The sequence below is a fragment of the Coregonus lavaretus genome, assembly GCF_964263955.1.
Source record: "Coregonus lavaretus genome assembly, chromosome: 2".
Taxonomy (NCBI): Eukaryota; Metazoa; Chordata; class Actinopteri; order Salmoniformes; family Salmonidae; genus Coregonus; species Coregonus lavaretus.
This window is the reverse complement of record NC_139989.1, coordinates 83,017,329-83,045,228: the sequence shown is the minus strand read 5'-3', so window position 1 is coordinate 83,045,228 and position 27,900 is coordinate 83,017,329. Positions and strand designations below refer to the sequence as shown.

Genomic DNA, 27,900 nt, shown 5'->3' with positions numbered 1-27,900 from the left:
CCAAGGCACATTGTAAGAGCTACAAAGAGACAGGGAGTGGGAGAGAGAACAGGTAGAACCTGATATGGAAATGAGCAGAACAAACTAAAGGAACTTTCCACCACCGAATGATCATTCCAGACTCTACTTCTATTGAGAGACATAGAAAAGGTAAGACGACGATTGTTATGATATTAATATAGTTGATGATATTGTTATGTGTATTAATATAGTTGATGATATTGTTATGTGTATTAATATAGTTGATGATATTGTTATGTGTATAATATAGTTTATGATATTGTTATGTGTATTAATATAGTTGATGATATTGTTATGTGTATTAATATAGTTGATGATATTGTTATGTGTATTAATATAGTTGATGATATTGTTATGTGTATTAATATAGTTGATGATATTGTTATGTGTATTAATATAGTTGATGATATTGTTATGTGTATTCATATAGTTGATGATATTGTTATGTGTATTAATATAGTTGATGATATTGTTATGTGTATTAATATAGTTGATTATATGTTTTGTGGACAGTGTTATAATAGGCCTACTCTCCTTAACATGTTTTGGATATAAATTAGATGCGTGGGGTGAATTCGTTCTGTTTCCATCTGTGTGCTCCAGGGTGATCGCTCCTACACTATCTAGAATCTAAAAGGGTTCTTTGGCTGTCCCCATAGGAGAACCCTTTGTAGAACCCTTTTTGGTCCTAGGTAGAACCCTTTTGGGTTCCATGAAGAATCCTTTCCACAGAGGGTTCTACATGGAAGCCAGAAGGGTTTTACCTGGAACCCAAAAGCGTTCTCCTATGGGGACAGCCAGAGGACCCTTTTGGAACTCTTTTTTCTAAGAGTGTACTGTATCATAGGTCTATAGACTTGTCTTCTCAAAACAGGCTTAAAACACAACAAGCAACAACATTTTCTCTTTCTAATCTACTGTTAACTCTTTTCACTCAGGAAGGTATTTCGTGAGAAAGAGAGACAAATAAATACAGTGGAAAGACTAACAACAACTTACACTTCCTCGAAACAGGTTGTGTGTGTTCATTAGTGCCCACCGTAGCAAAACGTTTGGCAACAGAAACCGTTTAGGTCACGTTGGACAGCGTTTGGAGTAAACTGTTTATGCAACATTTTAAAACTGTTGGCTGCGGAGTAAACTAATGAACACGACCCAGGTTGTAGCCTACAACTCGGCTGTTGATGCCTGCCTCATGCTGAAACCTGTATGTAGCCTGAGGGGTGGACTATGATGCTAGCTAGATATACTGGTTAAAACCGATTTGTAGGTGATCAATCCTGCTACTGATAACCACTGTGAACTGATCTGAACCGGTTTAGGCTGGTCATCTAGGATATGTAGGCTATAGCTGAGGTATAGACCTCCATCTGCATATCACTAACAAACCACTATTATATATTATAACCTAGCCTACTTTACATAATATAAATCTCTTACTTGTTGCAAAAAACCTTTCTGTACGGATCTGATCCCCCTCAGATCAATCATGTCCATTTTAGCCCTTCTGTCTACATTCTCAGATACGTTTAGAAAAGAACAGATTGAAAGAAATAGTCTACTTTTAATAAATACACATTAGCCTAAGAGAGTGGAAGGGCTGAGAGGAATGTGGCCTTGTGTTGCTGCACTGTCTATAACTACCTAAACAAACAGTAACAGGGAGGTGAACGATATCAGTCACGACTACATGTTGTTACAGGCTTTGGTATTTCCATTTATATTTTGAGGTTGGATGTTAGCATGTTGGCCGCACCTCTTGGCGCCACCTCAATAGACAGTATGCTTATGCCTGTGCTGGCTTGTCATCTCTTTAGTCAGAAGGGTTCCATCTGTTATGTGATATTGAAGAGCAGCTGGTCCAGTGTTCTGGTTGGCCTTAGAGATGTTAGAAGACTGGCACCTCTTTGTAGCTCTGCTTCTTTAAGTTGATGAACAAAGTCTTTCTGTCTTGTATCTCCCAGGATTTGGTTTGGTCTGGTTTGGTCTGGTTTGGTTTGGTCTGGTTTGGTTTGGTTTGGTTTGGTCTGGTCTGGTCTGGTTTGGTTTGGTCTGGTTTGGTTTGGTCTGGTTTGGTCTGGTCTGGTTTGGTTTGGTTTGGTCTGGTTTGGTCTGGTTTGGTCTGGTTTGGTCTGGTTTGCTCCACTTGTTTTTTTACTCCATATTGTAAGTTGGAGGGTTTTTATTTCAGATGTCCTCGTCTGGAGCCACTTCAATGGGCACTCATGGTGGGTGTCTTTTAGGTACCACTTTCTTGTTGCTAGTCAACATTCAGTGGACACTAGGGATTGGACGATTAATACCGGAGCTACGATGCACCGTTGCAGTTTTCAAAGCACTACTGATTCGACACAACGTATCAATGCTTGTATCAAAGTAACAATACTACGTGATGATGACGGTCGAAGCTTCGGACATCACACTACCATCTGACAGATGTCAGAAGAGCACTGACCTCTGCTGGAAGCTTTGTGTTTTTATCTATACAGAACAAAAATATAAACACAACATGTAAAGTGTTGGTCCCATGTTTCATGAGCTGAAATAAAATATTCCAGAAATGTTCCATATGAACATAAAAACACATTTCTCTCAGATTTTGTGCACAATTTTGTTAACATCCTTGTTAGTGAGCATTTATCCGTTGCCAAGATAATCCATCCACCAGACAGGGGTGGAATATCAAGAAGCTGATTAAACAGCATGATCATTACACAGGTACACCTTGTGCTGGTGACAATAAAAGGCCACTCGGAAATGTGCAGTTTTGTCAAAAAACACAATGCCACAGATGTCTCAGGTTTTGAGGGAGCGTGCCATTGGCATGCTGACTGCAGGAATGTCCACCAGAGCTGTTGCCAGAGAATTACATTGGTGTCAGAAGTGGAATGGCGGTTGTGAGGTCATCAGAACGCACGGCCCGGACATGTGAGTTGTCGACTTCCTGGTCGGAGGGGGCAGTGTGAGCCACATTCCAATTCCCACCATGTGGGTTAACCCTATTGGTGCGATGCGTAGGTTGTTTGCCTTTTACACGTGCAACCTGGGTTCGCTTCCCTGACCCGCTGTTTGCTACATTGGTGTCAGAAGTAGTATGGTGTCTGTGAGGCCATCAGAATGCACGGCCCGGATGTGTGAGGGGTCTGAGTAGTCGAAGCACAGGACTTGCTTTTATAGGGGGCAGTGTGAGCCAGGTTACAATTCCCATCGCAGCAATAGGTTTAACCCTATTGCCGCGATGCTTTGGGTGTTTGCCTTTTTCGCCAGTGACCTGGGTTCACTGCCCTGCCCCACTGTTTTCTACAATATTAATATCACAGGCTACCCAACGTCCGTTGAACAAAGAGACACAACAATATGAGTGAAAGGATTTTAGGATAATATCAGTAAGTGTTGATTTAAAGATGTCTTCTGGGTTCAGCCTTCTAGCTTCCTTTATCAATTGGGTGAAATATAATAAATGACATGGTCTCAGAGTTGGGAGATAACCAGTCCCAGTTTAAATCACTATGACAACCATTTAATTATTTCCCCAGAGCAGCAAGGGAATCTAGAGACTCAACCTTTGCAGAATCAGAATCACCTTTATTCGCCAAGTACATTTGCACATACATATGTAGGATCTTAATTTGAGCCAGTTTGCTACAGCAGGAAAATATTCCTGCAGCAACAGGAAATGTGAATTATTATGTGAATTATAATTAATGGATATTTTTGTAGCGGTTGATACATTTCTATTAAGGGAAACGCAAGTCTGACATTTCTAAGTGGAAATTACAAACTTCAGAAGCCTTTTAAAACCTCAAATACACTACAAGTTTTACATTTCCTGCATTGCTGGAAAGTTATTCTGCAGTGGGGGGTGATCAAATTAAGATCCTACATCTGTACACATAAATCTACATGGTGATAGTGACAGACAACATTTAGAGACAGAATACAGACAGTAGAGTTTACACAAATGTCTGTACAACATTATACACAACTAGGAAGAGTGAGCATAGAGCTATAAGAGAATGAACAGTGGATATACAGATATACAGTACAGTGGGAATACAGTTGGTATACAGATATACAGTACAGTGGGAATACAGTTGATATACAGATATACATTTACATTTTAGTCATTTAGCAGACGCTCTTATCCAGAGCGACTACAGTTAGTGAATACATATCTTTTTATACTGGCCCCCCGTGGGAATCGAACCCACAACCCTGGCGTTGCAAACGCCATGCTCTAGCAACATCCCTGCCGGCCATTCCCTCCCCTACCCTGGACGACGCTGGGCCAATTGTGCGCCGCCCATGAGTCTCCCGGTCGCGGCCGGCTGCGACAGAGCCTGGATTCGAACCAGGATCTCTAGTGGCACAGTTAGCACTGCGATGCAGTGCCTTAGACCACTGCGCCACTCAGGAGTACAGTACAGTACAGTGGGTATACAGTTGATATACAGATATACAGTACAGTGCGAATACAGTTGGTATACAGATATACAGTACAGTGGGAATACAGTTGATATACAGATATACAGTACAGTGGGTATACAGTTGATATACAGATATACAGTACAGTGGGAATACAGTTGGTATACAGATATACAGTACAGTGGGAATACAGTTGATATACAGATATACAGTACAGTGGGAATACAGTTGATATACAGATATACAGTACAGTGGGAATACAGTTGATATACAGATATACAGTACAGTGGGAATACAGTTGATATACAGATATACAGTACAGTGGGAATACAGTTGATATATAGATATACAGTACAGTGGGTATACATATACAGGACCAGAATAAATATATCTAAGAGAGATTAACAGAGTGCTAATGCAGTATAGTTCAGTTATTTAGTGTACAGTTCAGAGATGGCTTGATGTGGTGTGCAGCATAGAGTGTATAGTCCCTTAGTCTCTATGGACCAGATGGTAGTGTACAGTTCAGAGATGGCTTGATGTGGTGAGCAGCGTAGAGTGTATAGTCCTTTAGTCTCTATGGGCCAGATGGTAGTGTACAGTTCAGAGATGGCTTGATGTGGTGAGCAGCATAGAGTGTATAGTCCTTTAGTCTCTATGGGCCAGATGGTAGTGTACAGTTCAGAGATGGCTTGATGTGGTGTGCAGCATAGAGTGTATAGTCCTTTAGTCTCTATGGGCCAGATGGTAGTGTACAGTTCAGAGATGGCTTGATGTGGTGTGCAGCATAGAGTGTATAGTCCTTTAGTCTCACTGGGCCAGATGGTCGGTTGGTCAGGAACACAACATGGGGAAAGAAACTGTTCAGATGGGTCTATAACATCCAATCACATAGGTTTACAGCAGCTGACCGTTGCAACGTTTTTGCTAATAACTCAAACTGCCTTATTTAGATAAAGACATAATCTCTGTACAGATGTAGGATCTTAATGTGATCACCCAGTTGCAGGAGAACTGAAACTTGTAGTGTATTTGAGTGTATTAAGCTTTAAAAAAGGTTTCTGAAGATGATCAATTCCACTTTTCTATTAAAAGAATTGTTCATTAATTATAATCCACATAATAATTCAAATGTCCTGTTGCTGCAGGATTCTTTTCCTGCTGTAGCAAACTGGCTAAAATTAAGATCCTACATCTGTAGCAATACACCACTCTTTGATGTACATGGCTATATCAGGATTGACTTTTGACCATTTGACATCTTTTATTTACTGTTGTTTAGGCTGGTTGAATGAGTCGCCTATAAAAGCTACTTCATCTGCAAGAGAACAGGCGGCTGCACCAGCGACTGTAAGAAGTTATGTGATTTCCCCATATGAACGTGAAAGTAAGTGTGTAGCCTACGCAGTTACACAATGGCTGTTGAAACTGTGGCACGTATTTCTCGGTAACATTAGAAGTCGGATGAATGTGTTGATATGTAGGAAAGACGGGCAGACTCTCGTAGGTCTAGGCTAAACTACAAACTATTAGGGCCTACATAAAGCTGGCCCAACAGCAGAGTCCCAACAGCAGAGTCCCGACAGTAGAGTCCCAACAGCAGAGTCCCAACAGCAGAGTCCCAACAGCAGAGTCCCAACAGCAGAGTCCCGACAGCAGAGTCCCGACAGCAGAGTCCCGACAGCAGAGTCCCGACAGCAGAGTCCCGACAGCAGAGTCCCAACAGCAGAGTCCCGACAGCAGAGTCCCGACAGCAGAGTCCCAACAGCAGAGTCCCAACAGCAGAGTCCCAACAGCTGTCCTATCATTTCTCTTCATTATTTATCTTCATATGACAAAGATTAAAAAGGATTTGCCTGTAGATTGTCGACTTGATTCATGATGATGACTGCTGGCTAAGATTTTGAAAGTATGATGTTGACATGATCAGTCCAATCAAAGCTACTGTAGATATAATGTGATTTGAGGTCATTTTATCTGTTGGCCAATGACCTTCTTGGATGGGCACTTCTAATGTAACTCTATGGCAGCACCCAAGGGGCTTGCATTTTCTAGCTCTACCCTTAGACTTGGCGGTGACGTAGTGTCCCCATGAATGACAGAACACTGAGCCAATCACGGCACAGCGCTCCGTATTTTCTTCTGTCTTACCCCACCACCACAGAAAGCACTGAGCTAGGCTGAAACACCGGCATTTTGGAGCTGCCTTACTCAAGAAAACAAAAAGGAGACCATGTTTGTATGCGGCTTTATTAACTCAATGATATATATATTTATTTATTTTTACATTTTTTGCAAACTGATATGTGACATGTATTAATGCCAAAATAACATGCAAAACAGGAAAGGCCACCTGCCCTGAATAACGGGTTGCTGGTTGAGAGAATGCCAAGAGTGTGCAAAGCTGTCATCAAGGCAAAGGGTGGCTATTTGAAGAATCTCAAATATTAAATATATTTTGATTTGTTTAACACTTTTTTGGTTACTACATGATTCTATATGTGTTATTTCATAGTTTTGATGTCTTCACTATTATTCTACAATGTAGAAAATAGTAAAAATAAAGACAAACCCTTGAATGAGTGTGTGTTCTAAAACTTTTGACCGGTAGTGTATATATTTTTTACGTTGTTAGCGAACTGATATGTGACATGTATTAATGCCACAATAACATGCAAAACAGGAAAGGCCACCTGCCCTGAATGACGGGTCGCCACTGGCTGAGGTATAGACCTTGATCTGCTTTACACAAAAAAATAAACTGTTATACATTATAACCTAGCCGACTTTAAATTATAAAGAATCTCTTAATTGTTGCAAAAAACCTTTCTGTATAGATCACTGATCCCCCCCAGATCAATCAAGCCTGTTTTAGCCCTTCTGTCTACATTCTCAGATACGTTTAGAAAATAACAGATTCAAAAATAATAAATGGCCGACTTTTAATGAATACAAATAAGGGTGTGACATGGCCATGGTGAAGAGTTGTCACAACTACATATTCATGTGATTGCATTAAATCACCTGACTGTTTCGATATGTCTGTTAGTAAATGTTGTGTAAGAGATAATTAATAAATTATAACAATTCACATTCAAGAATTACTGTGTTAACTACAACCAACATGTTGGATCTCTGTTTAGGGGTCAGTGGTCTAAAATGAGTCTCTCTGGGGAGAGAGAGGAGGGGGGCCCTGCCTCTAAAATGAGTCTCTCTGGGGAGAGAGAGGAGGGGGGTCCTGCCTCTAAAATGAGTCTCTCTGGGGAACATGACACCAAAGCTAAGAGGTGAGATGACAATTTTGTTTAAGAATTATTAAGAGTTTATTTCCTAAATGCTATTTCCACAATTTTTCACATGTGTTTTTTAGTCAGAAATGGTTGCTTATGGGTACCTTCAATATTACTGTTCTCAGATGTTTAATTAATAGATTTTAAATGTATATCATTATTATTATTATTATTATTGCAAAACGCTATATATCCATTGTTTAGCTGAAATTGAATGTTCGTATCCTGTATATTTGACTGTATTATCTGGTTGTCTCACCTAGCTATCTTAAGATGAATGCACTTACTGTAAATCGCTCTGGGTAAGAGCATCTGCTAAACAGGTGGGGCTCTGCCCTGAATGACAGGTCGCCACTGCTCCAAAGCAATTACATGTGGTACAGAAACCACTGACTCGCTGCATGTTTCTATTATCAAGACACCTGCTGGTACCTCTTAACTGGTTAGGACAGCTCATGAGGTGTCCTAAATATCTGCCAACTAGGTGGGACACTTATGAATAAAGAGGCTTCATGCATAGCTTTAATTTATACCCATAAGAGTAGGACTAAAATGGCTTTATTCTCAGCACTTATACGACACATTTTCTACTCTGAGACGCTTTTTGGATATGGGCCCAGATCTCAAAATATTGTAACGACCCAGTATTAAATGAGTCTGTCTGGGGAGAGAGAGGACCAATTTTTCTACTCTGAGACGCTTTTTGGATACGTGCCCAGATCTCAAAATATTGTTTTAAAAAACGATTTTATTTTGTTTGACATAATAAAAAAAAGAATATTACTAATGTACCCGACTTTAAAGACTGCTTTTAGTTTATTGTGTGGCACTGCTCATGTCCGCGTTCTGAAACTGTCCGCGTCCCCGTACAGAACTGTCCGCGTCCACGTACGGTTTGGCGCCAAGCATATTGTCCAGTTACGCGCAGAGTAGTCTGAGGTGATGTTGGGGAACAACGATGGAGTTCGTTATAGTGTTGAGACACTGAAGTTTATTGTTCAATTTGCTTTTTTTGCGTAATGGTCAGTGACAGTATGAGTGTAGCCAGATCCTTTTCACTCGCTAGTCTTGTTTAATTGTGTGGTTCACCGGATTCGTCATCATCCTCGAGGGACAGACGAACGACCTGCTAGCTATCCAAGCTAGTCGGTACAGCTAGCTAAGCTAGCTACTCTACCAGCAGCATCCTAGTTATCCTAGCTACCACTACATCATCACCGGCTGCCTGCTTTTCTTGTGGACCGATGGAGCTCCCTGGTTGTTTCTTCCACCTGTTAAATACCGTGGAGGGCTTCTCCCTCTCTCGTTGACGGATGCTGGCTACCAACCATCCCTCTGTCCGGTTCTCCTCTCTTCACTAGATGGACGGTAACTTTACCATTTAACCCCTCTGTGTCCAAGGACCAAAATTGTTTATATTATTTTCGGGGCGCCTCAAGTGACATTTTTTACAACGTTTATTTCTGATAAAATTAGTTCATTGCATCCGCCATGGAGCCAAGTTTCATAATATTACCTTCTGTCCCTGGTTATGAAGTAATCGCGAAAAAACAGGCCTTATGTTTGGGCATTTTTCACCCTACCAGCTCCTAGTAGTTCTACTGTAGGTTTACCTCAGGTAACTTATTATTAACAAGGTTACGGCTACTTGGTGAGTGTTAACCCTGTAGGTTTACCTCAGGTAGCTTATTATTACCAAGGTTACTGCTACTTGGTGAGTGTTAACCCTGTAGGTTTACCTCAGGTAGCTTATTATTACCAAGGTTACTGCTACTTGGTGAGCGCTCACACTGTTCACATGAGTACATGTTGTGGTCACCTATAGTGAGGTGAGACACGGTTTAAGAGGTGTTGTCTGGCGCAAAGCCATCAAACATTAAACATTTTCTGGTCATGGTTAACCATATTTGTTTTAAGAAAAAAGTGTACAATCTAAACAAAACGCATGTCCCTCTCCTCTTTTTCAAGATGTGGCCGATTTAAACAGCCAGAAGACATTTTTTAATTAAGAAATAAAAATTGTTTTGATGACTTGTTGTTTCTAAATGACTGCTGGGTAATTTGATATGCATCGAAATCTGCGTTTGTAGGTATCAAATTGAGCGAATGCTGCGCAGGTTCACTGAGTTGCAAACCAAATGCGTATAATGGGGTGATTGTTGTCTAATCGGGTCGTCTAGCTAATGGATTTGTAGATCTGACACAGTTGCTACCTCAGATTATGAGCCTAGCAAGTGTCATATAGCTCAGTTGGTACAGCATGGCGCTTGCAACGCCAGGGTTGTGGGTTCGTTTCCCACGGGGGGCCAGTATGAAAATGTATGCACTCACTAACTGTAAGTCGCTCTGGATAAGAGCGTCTGCTAAATATGTAAAATGTAAATGTAAAAAATGTAATGAATGAGTTATGTAGTACCCACAGATGGCCAAAGGGAGGCGCAAGAGTGCTATAAACCCATACAGTTTTTTGCCATAAAAACCCTAAACCTAACAATCAATCAAATGTATTTATAAAGCCCTTTTTACACCAGCAGATTTCACAAAGTGCTATACAGAAACTCTTACCCTACTTATAACCTATTTTAGCCGTAACCCCTAATTCTAGGGTAGGGTAGCCTAGAACACTTTTAGAAACTATTTTAGTAATAATATTATCTTAGTAAATACAATTATAGTATTAAATAGCGTTTTGATTATTTTGTTGTTATTTTATTATATGTATAATTGCAAGACAGAACACTTGATAAATAAGACACATTTGTTTTATTTTTCAAATGTGGTTTGAATTGGGTGACCTAGTAACCTCTGTGTGAAAGTCCAGCAATTGGCGTGGGGCAGGATTGAGACTGATCTAATACACTTTATTTCTCAGCTGCCTCACCAACGTCTGTACGTGAATTAATAACTTTTAATAGCTAAATATTTCCAATAGATGGCAGCATAAGACCACGAAGCATCAGTTATAGGCTACAAGCAGCAATATGATTGACATAAAATAGCATGCAACCAAATTCTAAATGTCCCATGATTTTCTAAAATGGTCACTCATTACTTTAGTTAGCTATATATCTCATATTAGGCCTGTGATGCTTTTGGAAGAGCAATTAAATAGTGACTATAGCAGGTGTTGAACCCCGGGTAAATAATCACTAGTCAAATGCTCCAACCTCAACTCTAATATACATGCATTTTTAAATATCTAATATTGCGATTAAACAACCTCGGAATAGATAAGACAAGAGTGCGTCTTCCAGCCCACCAATGAATTACATCATGCAACCCTCCCGGTTAGCAAATGTACCTCAACATGCCCCTCGCTTGTGCTAGAAGGCAGAGTGCTCGCTGCTGGTTGATGAATCTGACAATGAATGTACTAGGAAAATACGTTTTTCTCAACCAGAGGTGACTAAATTAATGTTCAGGCTTATTGATAATCTTTATAGTAATGAAGTATAATTTCAAAACATGAGCATAAAAACAGCTAATAATAAACATGAATCATCATTATATTATTTCACAGTAATCTGTTAAATGCCTTTTCAGTCGTTCCTCTTGCGTTAGCAATGTGGAAAGGGACAGTAAAAAGCATGTGCAGGAGTTTTCCTGTGAGGGGGAGTGGTGGTGTATCCAGGGAGAAAACTAAACTAACATTCTGAAATGTCATTCATGGTCTTATGCTGCCATCTATTGGAATTATTTAGCAACTGCAGTAGTACTGAATAAAGTATAGTACTGAATAAAGTATATCCTTACTAAAGTAGTAATTACTCAGATTTCAAAATATGACATTTTCTAGTTCATTTTACCACTTACAACCATAACATAACAATTTATAGCATAACAAACAATGAAACTGACATAAACCAAAAACACCATACATTTAGTTAACTATATATATATATAATAATAATTAGCCATTTAGCAGACGTTTTTATCCAAAGCGACTTACAGTCATGTGTGCATAATTTTTTTTGTGTATGGGTGGTCCCGGGGATCGAACCCACTACCTTGGCGTTAAAAGCGCCGTGCTCTACCAGCTGAGCTACAGAGGACCACAGTATATACTATTTATTTAGATGGGTGACATTATCTGCCAAAGTAAAACCTCTGTAGATAAAGAAGAGCTCTCCAGTAGGTGTACCAAAACTTTGAAAGACCATTTTCTCAAAATTGAGGTTACAAGTTTATCATCTTTCAAAGCAGAATAACTTTCCCATTGTTCCTCAACTGTAGTGTATGATATACCTTTTTCTAGCTGAGTCTCTACTTTTATCCAATGTAAAAAATAAAAATAAAAATCTAATTTTGCAACATAAGATTGAATCGAGCCGGTCGGCCACATTTGACTGTGTAAAACATAGCAGTACTACTTATTTCTCTGAGAGTGAGGCATATATATATATTATAACTGTGTAAAACCTAGCAGTACTACTTATTTCTCTGAGAGTGAGGCAGATATATATTATTACTGTGTAAAACCTAGCAGTACTACTTATTTCTCTGAGAGTGAGGCAGATATATATTATTACTGTGTAAAACCTAGCAGTACTACTTATTTCTCTGAGAGTGAGGCAGATATATATATTATTACTGTGTAAAACCTAGCAGTACTACTTATTTCTCTGAGAGTGAGGCAGATATATTATTACTGTGTAAAACCTAGCAGTACTACTTATTTCTCTGAGAGTTAGGCAGATATTTTGCAAAAATACATGATTATTTGTCTCTCTGAAATGAAGCCGTCAAGTGATAGATTTTAAACAAATCGCATACCATGATTAGCTAGTGAAAAAACACACCAATCTCTTTCACAATTTCTTTAAACAATAAAAGCTAATTTACGAACATTTCTGAAAATGGATATATAGCGTTTTGGAATGAAACTCTTGTTATGTTTCCCCATCTGAGCTCAGAGTAGATGAGAGACGTAATGTTTGTCTCTGTTGTGTTGAAGCCCAATCAAGCAGGAGAGACCAGCCTCCCCTGTACCCAGCTGTGTGTCCATGAAGAGTGACTGGTCTATGCGTCGTCCTATAATGTTTAGAGAGGGAGACTTTTCTAGTGAACAAAGGTAAGAAGAACTCATGGGTCACGGTCAGTGAGTTAAACAACACTGTCTCTAGTCATTTCTCCTCTCCCATTTTCCCATTTCTTTTGGTTGTTTTCATAATCCATATGCTAATCCTTTTTTCCATTTTAATAGTCCTAAAACAATATTAAACAAACACAACATTCCCTCCCTGTGTGTGTGTGTGTGTGTGTGTGTGTGTGTCTGTGTGTGTGTGTGTGTGTGTGTGTGTGTGTGTGTGTGTGTGTGTGTGTGTACTCCCTGGATGAGGAAATGTAATCTCATGTTTTGTCCATAGAAACCAACAGGAGAGATCAGAGTCAGAGATTCTCAGTGGTCGGTCTTCCCAGAGTCATCAAACAGACCTGGCCTCCATATTCAGTGTATGTGGTCCTGTTATGTACATTTGTTTTTGTTTACCTCAAGTAAAGTTGATCTGTCAATCATTCATTAATGTGTTAATGAGAAAGCATTTAGACTCTTGCTTAACTTATTTACTTGATTTATTTCAGTTGCTTGAAGAGAATATTATGACATTTGTGAAGAACGAGCTGAAGATGTTCAAGAGGATTCTTAGTCCAGAACTCCCAGAAGTCTTTGAGAGTCAGAAGCAGGATAAGGAAGTGGTGGATGCTGAAGATGAGAAGCAGGAGAGCAGTGCCAGAGAGGGGGCTCTGAAGATCACACTGCACGTCCTGAGGAAAATGAACCAGAAGGAGCTTGCTGACACACTGGAGAAAAGTAAGAGCTGTCTGCCTCATGTTGAATGCTGTTTTAGAACATTTAAAAGCTGTAGCTAAAGTACAGCTTAAGTAGCTGTGTAACTAATTCATTTAGACAGAGAGAAGAGGAGAGACAGAGGAGAGAGAGAGAGAGAGAGAGACAATATTATTAATGCCATCAATAATACCAATAATGATATAAATCAATCACACCAGTGTGTAATGCATTATGAAAACATTTACAGATTTATACAGACAAGATAATAAATTATTATAATTTAAAATGTCATAACAGTCCTAGAATACTGTAGGCATTAAAACAGACGTAATATTAATATCCTCTGTGTTATTTCTTCATTCAGATGAGCTTGCTGTGATTTGCCAACGTGAACTCAAATCTAATCTAAAGAAGAAGTTTCAATGTGTATTTGAGGGGATCGCTAAACAAGGAAACCCAACACTTCTCAATAAGATCTACACAGAGCTCTACATCACAGAGGGTGGAACAGGAGAGGTCAATAATGAACATGAGCTGAGACAGATTGAGACAACAACCAGGAAACAAGCAAGACCAGAGACTGCAGTCAAATGTAACGACATCTTCAAACCCTTAACTGGACAAGACAAACTTATCAGAACTGTGCTGACAAAGGGAGTCGCTGGCATTGGAAAAACAGTCTCTGTGCAGAAGTTCATTCTGGACTGGGCTGAAGGAAAAGCAAATCAGGATGTCCAATTTGTATTTTCATTCCCTTTTCGGGAGCTGAATTTGATGAAAATGGAAAAACACACTTTGATTGCACTTCTCAATCACTTCTCAATGGAAACCAAAGAGTCAAGAATCTCCAACTACGACAAGTACAAAGTTCTGTTAATCTTTGATGGTCTGGATGAGTGCCGACTGCCCCTAGACTTCCAGAAGAACAAGATCTGTTGTGACGTCACAAAGTCAACCTCAGTGGATGTTCTGCTGACAAATCTCATCAAGGGAAATCTGCTTCCCTCTGCTCTCCTCTGGGTAACTACCCGACCTGCTGCAGCCAATCAGATCCCTTCAGGGTGTGTTGACCAGGTGACAGAGGTACGAGGGTTCAATGACCCACAGAAGGAGGAGTACTTCAGGAAGAGATTCAGTGATGAGGACCTGGCCAGCAGAATCAACTCACACATAAAGACATCAAGGAGCCTCCACATCATGTGCCACATTCCAGTCTTCTGTTGGATTTCTGCAATAGTCCTTGAACACATGCTGAAACATAAGAGAGAAGAGATGCCCAAGACTCTGACTGAGATGTACACACACCTTGTGGAGTTTCATACCAAACAGAAGAATGAAAAGTATCTTGGGAAAGAAGAGACATGTCCACACTGGAATAAAGAGAGCATTCTGTCACTGGGAAAACTGGCTTTTCAACAGCTTGTGAAGGGCAATCTAATTTTCTATGAAGAAGACCTGAAAGAGGCTGGCATTGATGTCAATGAAGCCTCAGTGTACTCAGGATTGTGCACACAGCTCTTTAAAGAGGAATGTGGGCTGTACCAGGACAAGGTGTACTGCTTCGTGCATCTGAGCATTCAGGAGTTTCTGGCTGCTGTATATGTGTTCCTCTCATTCATCAACAACAATGAGAATCTAATGGCCGAACCTCAAGTTATTGAAGTTACCGTCTACAAGAGTTCTGTGGATAAAGCCTTACAAAGTGAGACAGGAAACCTGGACCTGTTCCTCCGCTTCCTTCTGGGCCTCTCACTGGAGTCCAATCAGAAGCACTTACAAGGTCTACTGACAAAGACAAGAAGCAGCTCACAGAGCCATGAAGAAACAGTCAAGTACATCAAGGAGAAGATCAGGGAGAATCCCTCTCCAGAGAGGTGCATCAATCTGTTCCACTGTCTGAATGAACTGAATGACCATTCTCTAGTGGAGGAGATCCAAAGATACCTGAGATCAGGAAGTCTCTCAGAAGCCAAACTGTCACCTGCACAGTGGTCAGCTCTGGTCTTTGTGTTGCTGACTTCAGAAAAGGAGCTGGATGTGTTTGACCTGAAGAAATACTCCAGATCAGAGGAAGGTCTTCTGAGGCTGCTTCCAGTGGTCAAAGCCTCCAGAGCTGCTCTGTGAGTACATAAAATGACATTTAAGTACTAATCATCAGGAAGAAATATTAAGTTTAGAGAAATAAATGTATTATAATATGTATATAATATATAGTATTACATTGAAAAACTTACTGAATCAATGCATTGATGTTCACATTAGTATAACAATATGAATTTTAGGAGACGGAAGATGAATCTATATGTTGTTTGAGAGAATAAACCAAATGCATCTGCCATTGTCCTTCTACACTACTGGTGTTAAATTAACAGTGTGTTTGTGAAATCATGATGATCTCTCTGTCAGGCTGTCAGGCTGTGGAGTCACAGAGAAAGGCTGTGCTTCTCTGGTCTCAGCTCTGAAGTCAAACCCCTCACACCTGAGAGAGCTGGATCTGAGTAACAATGACCTGAAGGATTCAGGAGTGAAGCTGCTCTCTGCTGGACTGGGGAATCCCCACTGTAAACTGGAGACTCTGAGGTCAGTATTCCTGTAGTTGGTCAACAAGTGATAACTGTTCACCAGATCCACATGTGTTTACCAGGCACACATAGTCCACACCATATGTGTTTGGACAGTGAAGCTTACAGTTTTACATTTGGTGCTATGCTCCAGCATTTTGGATTTGAGATAGAATGTTTCATATTAGGTGACAGTATATAATGTCACCGTTTATTTGACGTTTTTCATACATATCTGTGTTACTGTTTAGATACGAAAGCACTTTACGTATCTAGTTCTCCCATTTGAAGAAGTCTAATTATTTGGACAAATTAATTTAGTCAAAAGTTTAGTATTTGGTCCCATATTCCTTACCCACAGTGATTACATCAAGCTTGTGATTCTACAAACTTGTTGAATGCATTTGCAGTTTTTTTAGTTGTGTTTTGGATTATGTTTTTCCTAATAGAAACTGAATGATGAATAATGTCCTGTCATTTTGGAGTCACTTCACTTGTATTGTCAGTAAGAATAGAAGATGTTTCTGAACACTTCTACATTCATGTGGATGCTACCATGATTATGAATAATCATGAATGAATGGTGAATGATGATGAATGAGAAAGTTACAAAAAGTGTGGTTTTAATATGATTTGACTCTTTGCAGGCTGTCAGGCTGTCTAGTCACAGAGGAAGGCTGTGCTTCTCTGGTCTCAGCTCTGAGGTCAAACCCCTCACACCTGAGAGAGCTGGACCTGAGCTACAATCACCCAGGAGACTCAGGAGTCAGACTGCTCTCTGCTGGACTGGAGGATCCACACTGCAGACTGGAGAAACTCAAGTATGTAGAGGGTTTATGTCAATGTTCATATCAGACATGTTGGAGTTATCAGGCTAGTTAAGACAAACATTCTGACCACCACTTGGACTAAGTTATATGCTGTCACACACACACCTTGTTATATAAAGACTGTGTGTGTCCAGTGTGTGTGTTTGTCCATTGTGTGTGTGTGTGTCCAGTGTGTGTGTGTGTGTCCAGTGTGTGTCCAGTGTGTCTGTGTGTGTGTCCTGTGTGTGTGTGTGTGTCCTGTGTGTGTGTGTCCTGTGTGTGTGTGTGTGTGTGTCCTGTGTGTGTGTGTCCTGTGTGTGTGGGTCCAGTGTGTGTGTTTGTGTGTGTGTGTTTGTTTGTCCAGTGTGTGTGTGTGTCCAGTGTGTGTGTGTGTGTCCAGTGTGAGTGTGTGTGTGTGTGTGTGTGTGTGTGTCTAGTGTGTGTGTGTGTCCAGTGTTTGTGTGTGTCCATTGTGTGTGTGTGTGTGTCCAGCGTGTGTATGTGTGTGTGTCCAGTGTGTGTGTGTGTGTGTGTATGTGTCCAGTGTGTGTGTGTGTCCAGTGTGTGTGTGTGTGTGCACGTGTATCAGTACAAACACACACACTGGACAGACACACACACACACACACACACACTGGACACATACACACACACACACACAAACTGGACACACACACACACACACACACACACACACACACACTCAGACTGGACACACACACACACACACTGGACACACACACACACACTGGACAAACAGACACACACACACACACACACACTGGACACACAAACACACTAGACACATACACACACTGGACACACACACACACTCACACTGGACACACACACACACACACTGGACACACACACACACACTGGACACACACACGACACACACACACACACACTGGACACACACTGGACACACACACACACACACTGGACACACACACACACAATGGACAAACACACACACTGGACACACACACACACACTGGACACACACACACTAGACACATACACATTCACACATACACACTGGACCCACACACACACACACACAAACTGGACACAAACACACACACACACACACACACACACACACACTCACTGGACACACACACACTTGGACAAAGTTATATGCTGAGAGTGTGTGTGTGTGTGTGTGTGTGTGTGTGTGTGTGTGTGTGTGTCCAGTGTGTGTGTGTGTGTGTGTAAGTTCAGGTGTATCCCTCAATGACTGTCTGTTCTTCTGCTTACCGCTACAGTGTGGAACATGGTGGAGAGAACACAATGAAACCTGGACTTAGAAAATGTGAGTGTTGACTGCTGTGAAGAATATGACTAAGAATAAGTCTTAATTCAAGTAAAGTCAAAGACCACCATCATTACTTACTTGGTCATATTAAATATCAGCTGTAGTTCTACAGAAGCACAAATCAGGGACACCAAAGTTTACTAAGAGTTGCTTTGACAATGTGTGGGTCTGTGTGTGTGTGGCGTGTTCCTGTTACATTAGAAATGTGTGTGTTCATGCATGAAGGTGTGTATGTGTCCAGTGTGTGTGTGTTCAGGGTGTGTTTCCAGTGTGTGTGTGTGTTTGTGTTCAGGGGGTGTGTGTGTACAGGATGTGTGTGTGTGTGTGTGTGTGTGTGTGTGTGTGTGTGTGTGTGTGTGTGTGTGTGTGTAATTAATGGGAATAAGTGTGTTTTATATTACCATACAGTATAACATATGATCATTCAACAAGTCTCAAGTTACCTTAACTTCTCCTTTTGATACCTAGAAACATCTACATTAAATGAATTAGTGAAAAGTGAGTTAACATTCTAATGTGAATGATGATGATTTCTAATATTGTGTCTGGTTTCATCCATCAGATGTCTGTGATCTCACACTGGACCTAAACACAGTAAACAGATTCCTCTCTCTGTCTGAGGAGAACAGAAAGGTGACATGGAGGAGTGAGAAGCAGCCGTATCCTGATCACCCAGAGAGATTTAAGGACTGGAGTCAGGTGCTGTGTAGAGAGGGTCTGACTGGGCGCTGTTACTGGGAGGTAGAGTGGAGTGGGAGAAGGGCTGTTATAGGAGTGACATATAAAGGAATCAGCAGGAGAGGAAGGGCTATTGACTGTGTGATTGGATACAATTACAAGTCCTGGAGTCTGGTCTGCTCTGACAACAGTTACTCTGCCTGTCACAATAATAAGTCCACTACCATAGACGTCCCCTCCTCCAGCTCCCACAGAGTAGGAGTGTATCTGGACTGGCCAGCCGGCACTCTGTCCTTCTACAGAGTCTCCTCTGACACACTGACCCACCTGAACACATTCCACTCCACATTCACTGAGCCCCTCTATCCAGGGTTTTGGGTTTGGGATGATGGGGACTCAGTGTCCCTGTAAATAATAACCATGGTAACACTGACACACACACACACACACACACACACACACACACACACACACACACACACACACTGGACACACACACACACTGGACACACACACACACACACTGGATAGACACACACACACACTGGACACACACAAACACAGTGGACAGACACACAATGGACACACACACACACACTGGACACACACACACACACTGGATACACACACACACACACACACACACTGGACACACACACACACACAGTGGACAGACACACTGGACACACACACACACACACTGGACACACACACACACACATACACTTGGACAAACACAGTCACTGGACACACACACATTGGAGACACACCCACACACACACTGCACACACACACACACACACACACACTGGACAAACACACACACTGGACACACACACACACTGGACACACACACACACAATGGACACACACACACACTGGACACACACAAGCAGGACAAACACACACACACACACACACACACCGGACACACACACACACTGGACACACACACACTGAATACACATACATACACTAGACACACACACACTGAACACACACACACACACTGAACACACACACACACTGGACACACACAAACACACTGAACACACATACATACACTGGACACACACACACTGAACACATACATACACTGAACACACAAACACACTGGACACAGACACACACACTGGACACACACACACACAAACACACACACTGGACACACACACACACACACAAACACACTGGACACACATCCACACACACACACACTGGACACACACACATACACACACACACACACACTGGATTCACACACACACTGGACACACACACACACACTGGACACACACACACTGCACACACACACAGGACACACACACACTGGACACACACACACTGGACACACACACACATATACTGGACACACACACACTGGACACACACACACACACTGAATACACACACACACTGGACACACACACACACACAATGGACACACACACACACTAGACACACACACACACTGAACACATACACACACACTGGACACACACACACACACACAATGGACACACACACACACTGGACACACACATACACACACTGGACACACACACACACACTGGACACACACACACACAAACACACACACTGGACACAAACACACTGGACAAACACACACACTGGACACACACACACGCTGGACACACACTCACTGGACACACACACACACACACACACACTGGACACATTTCCATGTGTTGTATTTTGATTAAAGGAAATCCCATATAGCCTACTGGACAGGACTTTGCTATGGCATCTTCTGTTTGGGTGTCTCAGGTCAGGTCTGAGCCATGATCAGAATGTGTCTCTGTGTCTATTTCCAGCCCTGCCATTTCTACCTGTCCTGATCTAGTGTTTCACCCCTGACCTCCTCACACCGTCTCACTGTCCATGTCTGCTTTTAGCTCCCACCTCTACTTCACTGTGTTATAATGGACCTTATGCTTGTTATGTCACCTCTGGAACCAGTTATCAAACATACTGACCTTTCTGACCCTATCCCATGGCCCTACTTTCTACAACTGAACATTTAAATTCCTCTATGAGTTTTGTTTAGTATCCATTTACTTATCTATGTATTTGTTGTATATTGGGGTTGTGCTGCAGAGCATCATGGGGGTTTGTATGTGTTGAGATGATCACGTCCCAGATAAATGGTTGAACTGATTCCTGTCTCCTGTCTCATCATTATTGAATTGTTATACAGACGTGGTTATGAAACCCACGAGACATAACAAAAGATTGGCGATGAGTAAGTCTGAATCTACAGGAACTATTCTGTCTGGAAGAAGTGGCTTTTTACAACTGTTTAAAACTGTTTTTTTCTGTGGTACAGAATAGGCTAATATTAGCACAGTGTATTGATAGCAGAGGCAAGTGCACAGTCAAGCTAGCTAAGAAAGAGAGTTAACCAGTGGTGTAAAGTACTTAAGTAAAAATACTTTAAAGTACTACTTAAGTCGTTTTTTGGGGTATCTGTACTTGACTTTACTATTTATATTTTTGACTACTAATAATAATGTACTTTTTACTCCATACATTTTCCCTGACACCCAAAAGTACTCGTTACATTTTAAATGCTTAGCAGGACAGAAAATGGTCCAATTCACGCACTTATCAAGAGAACATCCCTACTGCCTCTGATCTGGCAGACTCACTAAACACAAATGCTTTGTTTGTAAATTGTCTGAGTGTTGGAGTGTGCCTCTGGCTGAACGTACATTTTAAAAACAAGACAATCGTCTGGTTTGCTTTATGTAAGGAATTTGAAATGATTTATACTTGTACTTTTACTTTTGATACTTTAGTATATTTTAGCAATTACATTTACTTTTGATTCTTAAGTATATTTAAAACCAAATACTTTTAGACTTTTACTCAAGTTTCACTTTTAGTTGAGTCATTTTCTGTTAAGGTATCTTTACTTTTACTCAAGTATGACAATTGGGTACTTTTTCCACCACTGGAGTTAACATCGTCATTGACGGCAGAAAAGGACTCGAGACGGACATCGGAGTGGGAAAACAACGTGATTAAAAAGAAGGAATATACAATGATTAAAGGAAAGGACATTTATTCAACTGTGAAGACAAACCTTTTAATTAAAACTGCTAAATGAGCTAATGTCGTATATGAAGATTATGACTTTGTTAATGTTTTTAAGTGGAATCTGAGAGGAGGTTTATTTGGCAGAAAGAGAGCCGGTTTTAGTGTGACGCCACATACAAAATACAGGAAGTGTGTGTTGTAGACAGGGGATTGGACAGTAGAGGGAGCCACCCATATCTTGGGAAGATTATATATACTGGGTAAAAAGGAAGAAGAGGTTAGAGCGGCCATTGCAATCTGGGACGCCGTTCTCCGGGTGATCTTGACACCTGTAAACTCATGCTGAAATCTTGTGATATGAATAAAACTTATGATCAAGGTTCAGAATGAGCGGACTCCTTTGTTTGACAGCAATAATTGCCAGCATTGACTCGATACTACACTAACTTAGGAGGAAACGTCAGTGAGTGAAGTGAATGAAGATCACGTGACTGAGGAAAATATTGCTTTGGTTGAGGACAATATTGAAGTGAGTGACAATCAGGAGCTTATTGAGAAACAAAAAATTATTGGAATTGATGGAAACATTGGACAGTTTGATGAAAGTATTGAGCAGTAGAGCTCATATACAGAACGGTTTGAAGATTTTGTTCTTGTAAATGACATGGATGAGGACAACATTGTGCCTACATGTTTTAGTGTAATGGGGCCAAAGACATTTAATTTACTAGGCAGCCTGCTACAGCCAGACAGAACAGGTAATAAGACGTATGGGGATATTGTGGAGATACTTAAAGGACATTTTTCACCAGAACCACTAGTTAATGCTGAAAGGTTCAGGTTCCACAGGAGACATCAGGAAGAGGGAGAATCAGTAACAATGTTTGCTGCTGCATTAAAGAAACTACCAGAACACTGTGAGTTTAATGCTGTTGTAAATGACATCATTAGAGACAGACTAGTATGTGGGCTACGGAGTGAAGCTACACAAAAGAGACTGTTGACTGAAAGTCATCTGACCTTGGCAAAGGACATTGAAATCAGTGTGTCCATGGAACTAGCTGCTAAAGAGGCTCACCAGTTGAGTTCATCAGGAACTTAGTGGGTTCATCTAACAATCCTAATCATCAGCTGATACATTTTTATCTCATACACAGGGTAAACCTTCGACCTAGAAAACATAATTTAATAGAAATCACAACCGCTCCTCTGTGTGATCTATGTAATCAAGGTGCCTTGGGCTCCTTTAATCATATGTACTGGGAGTGACCAGGGGACATGTTTTGAAAAGAGGTATCCTCATACCTTGTTCCCCCAAACTGTTATTACTGAATGATAATTCACCACTGTCATTACAGCAAAGACGTATAATGTTGTCAGGTTGGACAGCAGCTAAAAAGATGTTGGAACTAAGATGGCAACCACCACACCTCATTGGATCAGCACTTTCATAGATATCATTTATTTAGAACAATCCACTGCTAGGATCCATGGGGCTAGCCAAACAACACATTTTGTATATGTGGTTTATTATAATTGTATTTATCTGCTAGTTAAAACTAGTTTCCATAATATACTGATATATATTTTAACATTATTGTGTCTCTAGTTGTATAAACATTCCTGCTGCTATTTGTTCTGATATATATTTTAACAGTATTGTGTCTCTAGCTGTATAACCATTCCTGCTGCTATTTGTTCTTGTCTGTGTTCCTTTCAAATAAATAAAAAGTTGATCACAGAGTTTCAACTGAAAATCAGAGACCAGGAAATCAAGTCACATGCTTCCACTGTGGCAATGTCACCGTTTCAGCCGAGCCTGCTCCTCCTCCTTGCTCGGGCAGGCTTCAGCGTTCGTCGTCCCCGGAGTACTAGCTACCACCGATTGATGTTTTCGATGTTTGTTTTGTCATGTCTAGTTAAGTGCACCTGTTTCGTATTCTGTCATGATTATGTCACCTATAAGTTTCCCCTGTGTTATGTTTGGTAGTTGTGTGTTATTGTCCGCCTGTCGTTTGGTGTCGAGGTTCGGTACTTTTGTTTGTGAGTGTTTTTATGCATTTCGCGTATTAGTTCGCCTCCGGTGTTTTCGAGGCCATTTAATTAGTATTTGTTCCAAGTATTTCAGTAAAGTCGTTTTGACTTATCCTCTGTGTCCTGCGCCTGACTTCACCACCGCATCCACATCAGTACCGTGACAGTGGTACCCCGTCAGAACCCAAAATAATTACTTATTTTATGCAAATGTTTGTAAACAACATAAACATCAACACTGTAGAGCATCAAAACGTGGTTAAAACTATAATGTTGATATCGTTAATGGTCAGTCCTTGGTCTGTATAGGTTAGAGTTATAATGTTGATATCGTGGATGGTCAGTCCTTGGTCTGTATAGGTTAGAGTTATAATGTTGATATCATGGATGGTCAGTCCTTGGTCTGTATAGGTTAGAGTTATAATGTTGATATCGTGGATGGTCAGTCCTTGGTCTGTATAGGTTAGAGTTATAATGTTGATATCGTGGATGGTCAGTCCTTGGTCTGTATAGGTTAGAGTTATAATGTTGATATCGTGGATGGTCAGTCCTTGGTCTGTATAGGTTAGAGTTATAATGTTGATATCATGGATGGTCAGTCCTTGGTCTGTATAGGTTAGAGTTATAATGTTGATATCGTGGATGGTCAGTCCTTGGTCTGTATAGGTTAGAGTTATAATGTTGATATCGTGGATGGTCAGTCCTTGGTCTGTATAGGTTAGAGTTATAATGTTGATATCATGGATGGTCAGTCCTTGGTCTCTATAGGTTAGAGTTATAATGTTGATATCGTGGATGGTCAGTCCTTGGTCTGTATAGGTTAGAGTTATAATGTTGATATCGTGGATGGTCAGTCCTTGCATCCATAGCTCTGTCTATACATTGAGAGAGGATACATTTATCCAGCTCCATCCCTCAGCTTTTTACCAAAACGGGTGGGGAATAGCTTTGTTATTGTTTCAATTGCTGATTGTCGCGTTAAGTTTGGGATTGAAGGGAAACTAGACTGACCTGGGTCTAATATCTGTTTTAGACCAGTCAGATCGCTGAAGACTGATTTCTAAATTGGACGTCTGTCCATGTCATGAGGAAGTCAGGAAATGCCTTCAAAACCGACCACTAGGGGCAACAGTGAGCGTTATTACCGCCAAGTAGACTTGGGTTTTGCTAAGGTTATGTAATCCCATGACTCTGGATCAAAAGGTTGCGTGTTCAATCCCAGTTGCAGTCACTCATAATTTTTTTAAATCTTTTTTTTTACCCTACCCCAAACCTTAACCCTTAACCTTGACCCTTAACTTTTTTTATTTGACGTTTGGAGCAACTTCTAAATTTGACGTTTGGAGCAACTTCGAAATTTGAAGTTTAGAGAAAAGTGCAAAATTGTCTAATTCTGCAGTGAGACTGTGAGAGCTCATTGAGACACCTGGGTAGGAAGGCTCAGGAATGCAAAGGGAATGTCTCAGATATAAATGCTTTAGGCATTAATTCTGACTGGATAAGGTAAGGGTTAAGGTTTTGGGATAGGTTTAAACTAGCACTGAGCTTGAACTCGCGATCCTCAAAGCCATAGCTCGCGGCTTAACACCGTAGCAAGCTGCGAGCCTACTAGATAGAAAATAGGTGTTGACATTTGCCCCTAGTGGACAGTATTGAAGGCATCTCCCGGCATCCTGGGGACCTGGACAAACGTTTAATACTGCAGTGGATCTGGTGTGACCTGGCTGCTCAACTAAAGAGGTCAGATGGTCTACATCGTATATATTTAGATCTAAACGTTTCATAACATCATACTGCCCTAGCAGGGAAGAGAGGAAGAGGAGGGGGAGGAGGAGGAGGAGGAGGAGGAGGAGGAGGAGGAAGATGAAGAATATTAGGAAGAGGAGGAAGAGGGGGAGGAGGAGGAGGAGGAGGAGGAGGAGGAGGAGGAGGAGGAGGAGGAAGAAGATGAAGAATATTAGGAAGAGGAGGAAGAGGGGGAGGAGGAGGAGGAGGAGGAGGAGGAGGAAGAGGGGGAGGAGGAGGAGGTGGAGGAGGAGGTGGAGGAGGAGGAAGAAGAAAAGGGGGAGGCGGAGGGGAAGGAGGAGGAGGAGGAGGAGAGAGAGGGGGGGAGGAGGAGGAGGAGGAAGAAGAATATTAGGAAGAAGAGGAAGAAGAGGAGGAGGAGGAGGAGGAGGAAGATGAAGAATTTTAGGAAGAGGAGGAAGAGGGGGAGGAGGAAGAGGGGGAGGAGGAGGAGGAAGAACATTAGGAAGAGGAGGAAGAGGAGGAGGAGGAGGAGGAGGAGGAGGAGGAGGAGGAGGAGGAGGAAGATGAAGAATATTAGGAAGAGGAGGAAGAGGAGGAGGAGGAAGATGAAGAATATTAGGAAGAGGAGGAAGAGGGGGAGGAGGAGGAGGAGGAAGAGGGGGAGGAGGAGGAGGAGGAGGAGGAAGATGAAGAATATTAGGAAGAGGAGGAAGAGGGGGAGGAGGAGGAGGAGGAGGAAGAGGGGGAGGAGGAGGAGGTGGAGGAGGAGGTGGAGGAGGAGGAAGAAGAAAAGGGGGAGGCGGAGGGGGAGGAGGAGGAGGAGGAAGAAGAATATTAGGAAGAAGAGGAAGAAGAGGAGGAGGAGGAGGAGGAGGAAGATGAAGAATTTTAGGAAGAGGAGGAAGAGGGGGAGGAGGAAGAGGGGGAGGGGAGGAGGAAGAACATTAGGAAGAGGAGGAAGAGGAGGAGGAGGAGGAGGAGGAGGAGGAGGAAGATGAAGAATATTAGGAAGAGGAGGAAGAGGAGGAGGAGGAGGAGGAGGAGGATGGCTGACGATGGCTTTAACAGCTCATGGCAAAGGTTCCAGCATTGTGTGTGTGTGTGTGTGTGTGTGTGTGTGTGTGTGTGTGTGTGTGTGTGTGTGTGTGTGTGTGTGTGTGTGTGTGTGTGTGTCTGTGTGTGTGTGTGTGTGTGTGTGTGTCTGTGTGTGTGTGTGTGTGTGTGTGTCTGTGTGTCTGTGTGTGTGTGTGTGTCTGTGTGTGTGTGTGTGTGTGGTGTCTCTGTGTGTGTGTGTGTGTGTGTGTGTGTGTGTGTGTGTGTGTGTGTGTGTGTGTGTGTGTGTGTGTGTGTGTGTGTGTGTGTGTGTGTGTGTGTGTGTGTGTGTGTGTGTGTGTGTGTGTGTGTGTGTGTGTGTGTGTGTGTGTGTGTGTGTGTGTGTGTGTGTGTGTAAGACATTAGCATTCTATAAAAGCCCCCAGGGTTCCTTCTCTGTCCAGTATAAATATAAACACATAAACATTTAAACACATAAACACACGTCAACACGTGGCACAGATGCTTGATGTCTGCAGGCTTGCAGTGAGGAGCCGGGTGGTGTCCATAGGCAGTGACTGGAGCAGAATGAACCGTGTGTAATGGGGAATGGAACGTGGTAACTTGAAAGCATGAAGTCAAAATGACATTGCCCCTGAAAATGATTAAATGATAAAACTAGAAAATTAATGTGTTGATATATGTACTTGTGATGATAGTTGGCCAATCCTGTGTTAACACAATGTATTGTGATGATAGTTGGCCAAGCCTGTGTTAACACAATGTATTGTGATGATAGTCGGCCAAGCCTGTGTTAACACAATGTATTGTGATGATAGTCGGCCAATCCTGTGTTAACACAATGTATTGTGAGGATAGTTGGCCAAGCCTGTGTTAACACGATGTATTGTGATGATAGTTGGCCAATCCTACGTTAACACAATGTATTGTGATGATAGTTGGCTATTAGGCAGTACGCCTGTAAGGCTGCAGTTACGGGTGTGGTTGGAGGCGTGGCCAGCCAATAAAGATGGAAGTCCCACCCAGTTGTCTACATTAATTAAAATGGTGGAAGCCCCCAAAGGCCCTGCCCATGATAATACGGGTTTTGGCCACTAGAGGCCTCTATCAT

At 41.6% G+C, this 27,900-nt stretch overlaps 2 protein-coding genes across 2 annotated transcripts in view; one reads left to right on the top strand and one right to left on the bottom strand.

Moving 5' to 3' along the window:
* The window catches only part of LOC311140907 (NACHT, LRR and PYD domains-containing protein 3-like), a 466,410-nt gene that overhangs the window by 336,088 nt on the left and 102,422 nt on the right, over positions 1-27,900 (bottom strand). The window lies entirely within an intron of this gene.
* Positions 25-19,407, top strand: LOC311099245 (NLR family CARD domain-containing protein 3-like). The gene is made up of 11 exons (XM_084139937.1): positions 25-150; positions 5,729-5,833; positions 7,590-7,733; positions 12,691-12,807; positions 13,103-13,187; positions 13,317-13,545; positions 13,889-15,644; positions 15,931-16,104; positions 16,733-16,940; positions 18,143-18,212; positions 18,778-19,407. The coding sequence occupies exons 3-11, from the start codon at positions 7,606-7,608 to the stop codon at positions 19,302-19,304; spliced, it is 3,294 nt and encodes a 1,097-aa protein (XP_083996063.1). The 5' UTR covers positions 25-150; positions 5,729-5,833; positions 7,590-7,605; the 3' UTR covers positions 19,305-19,407.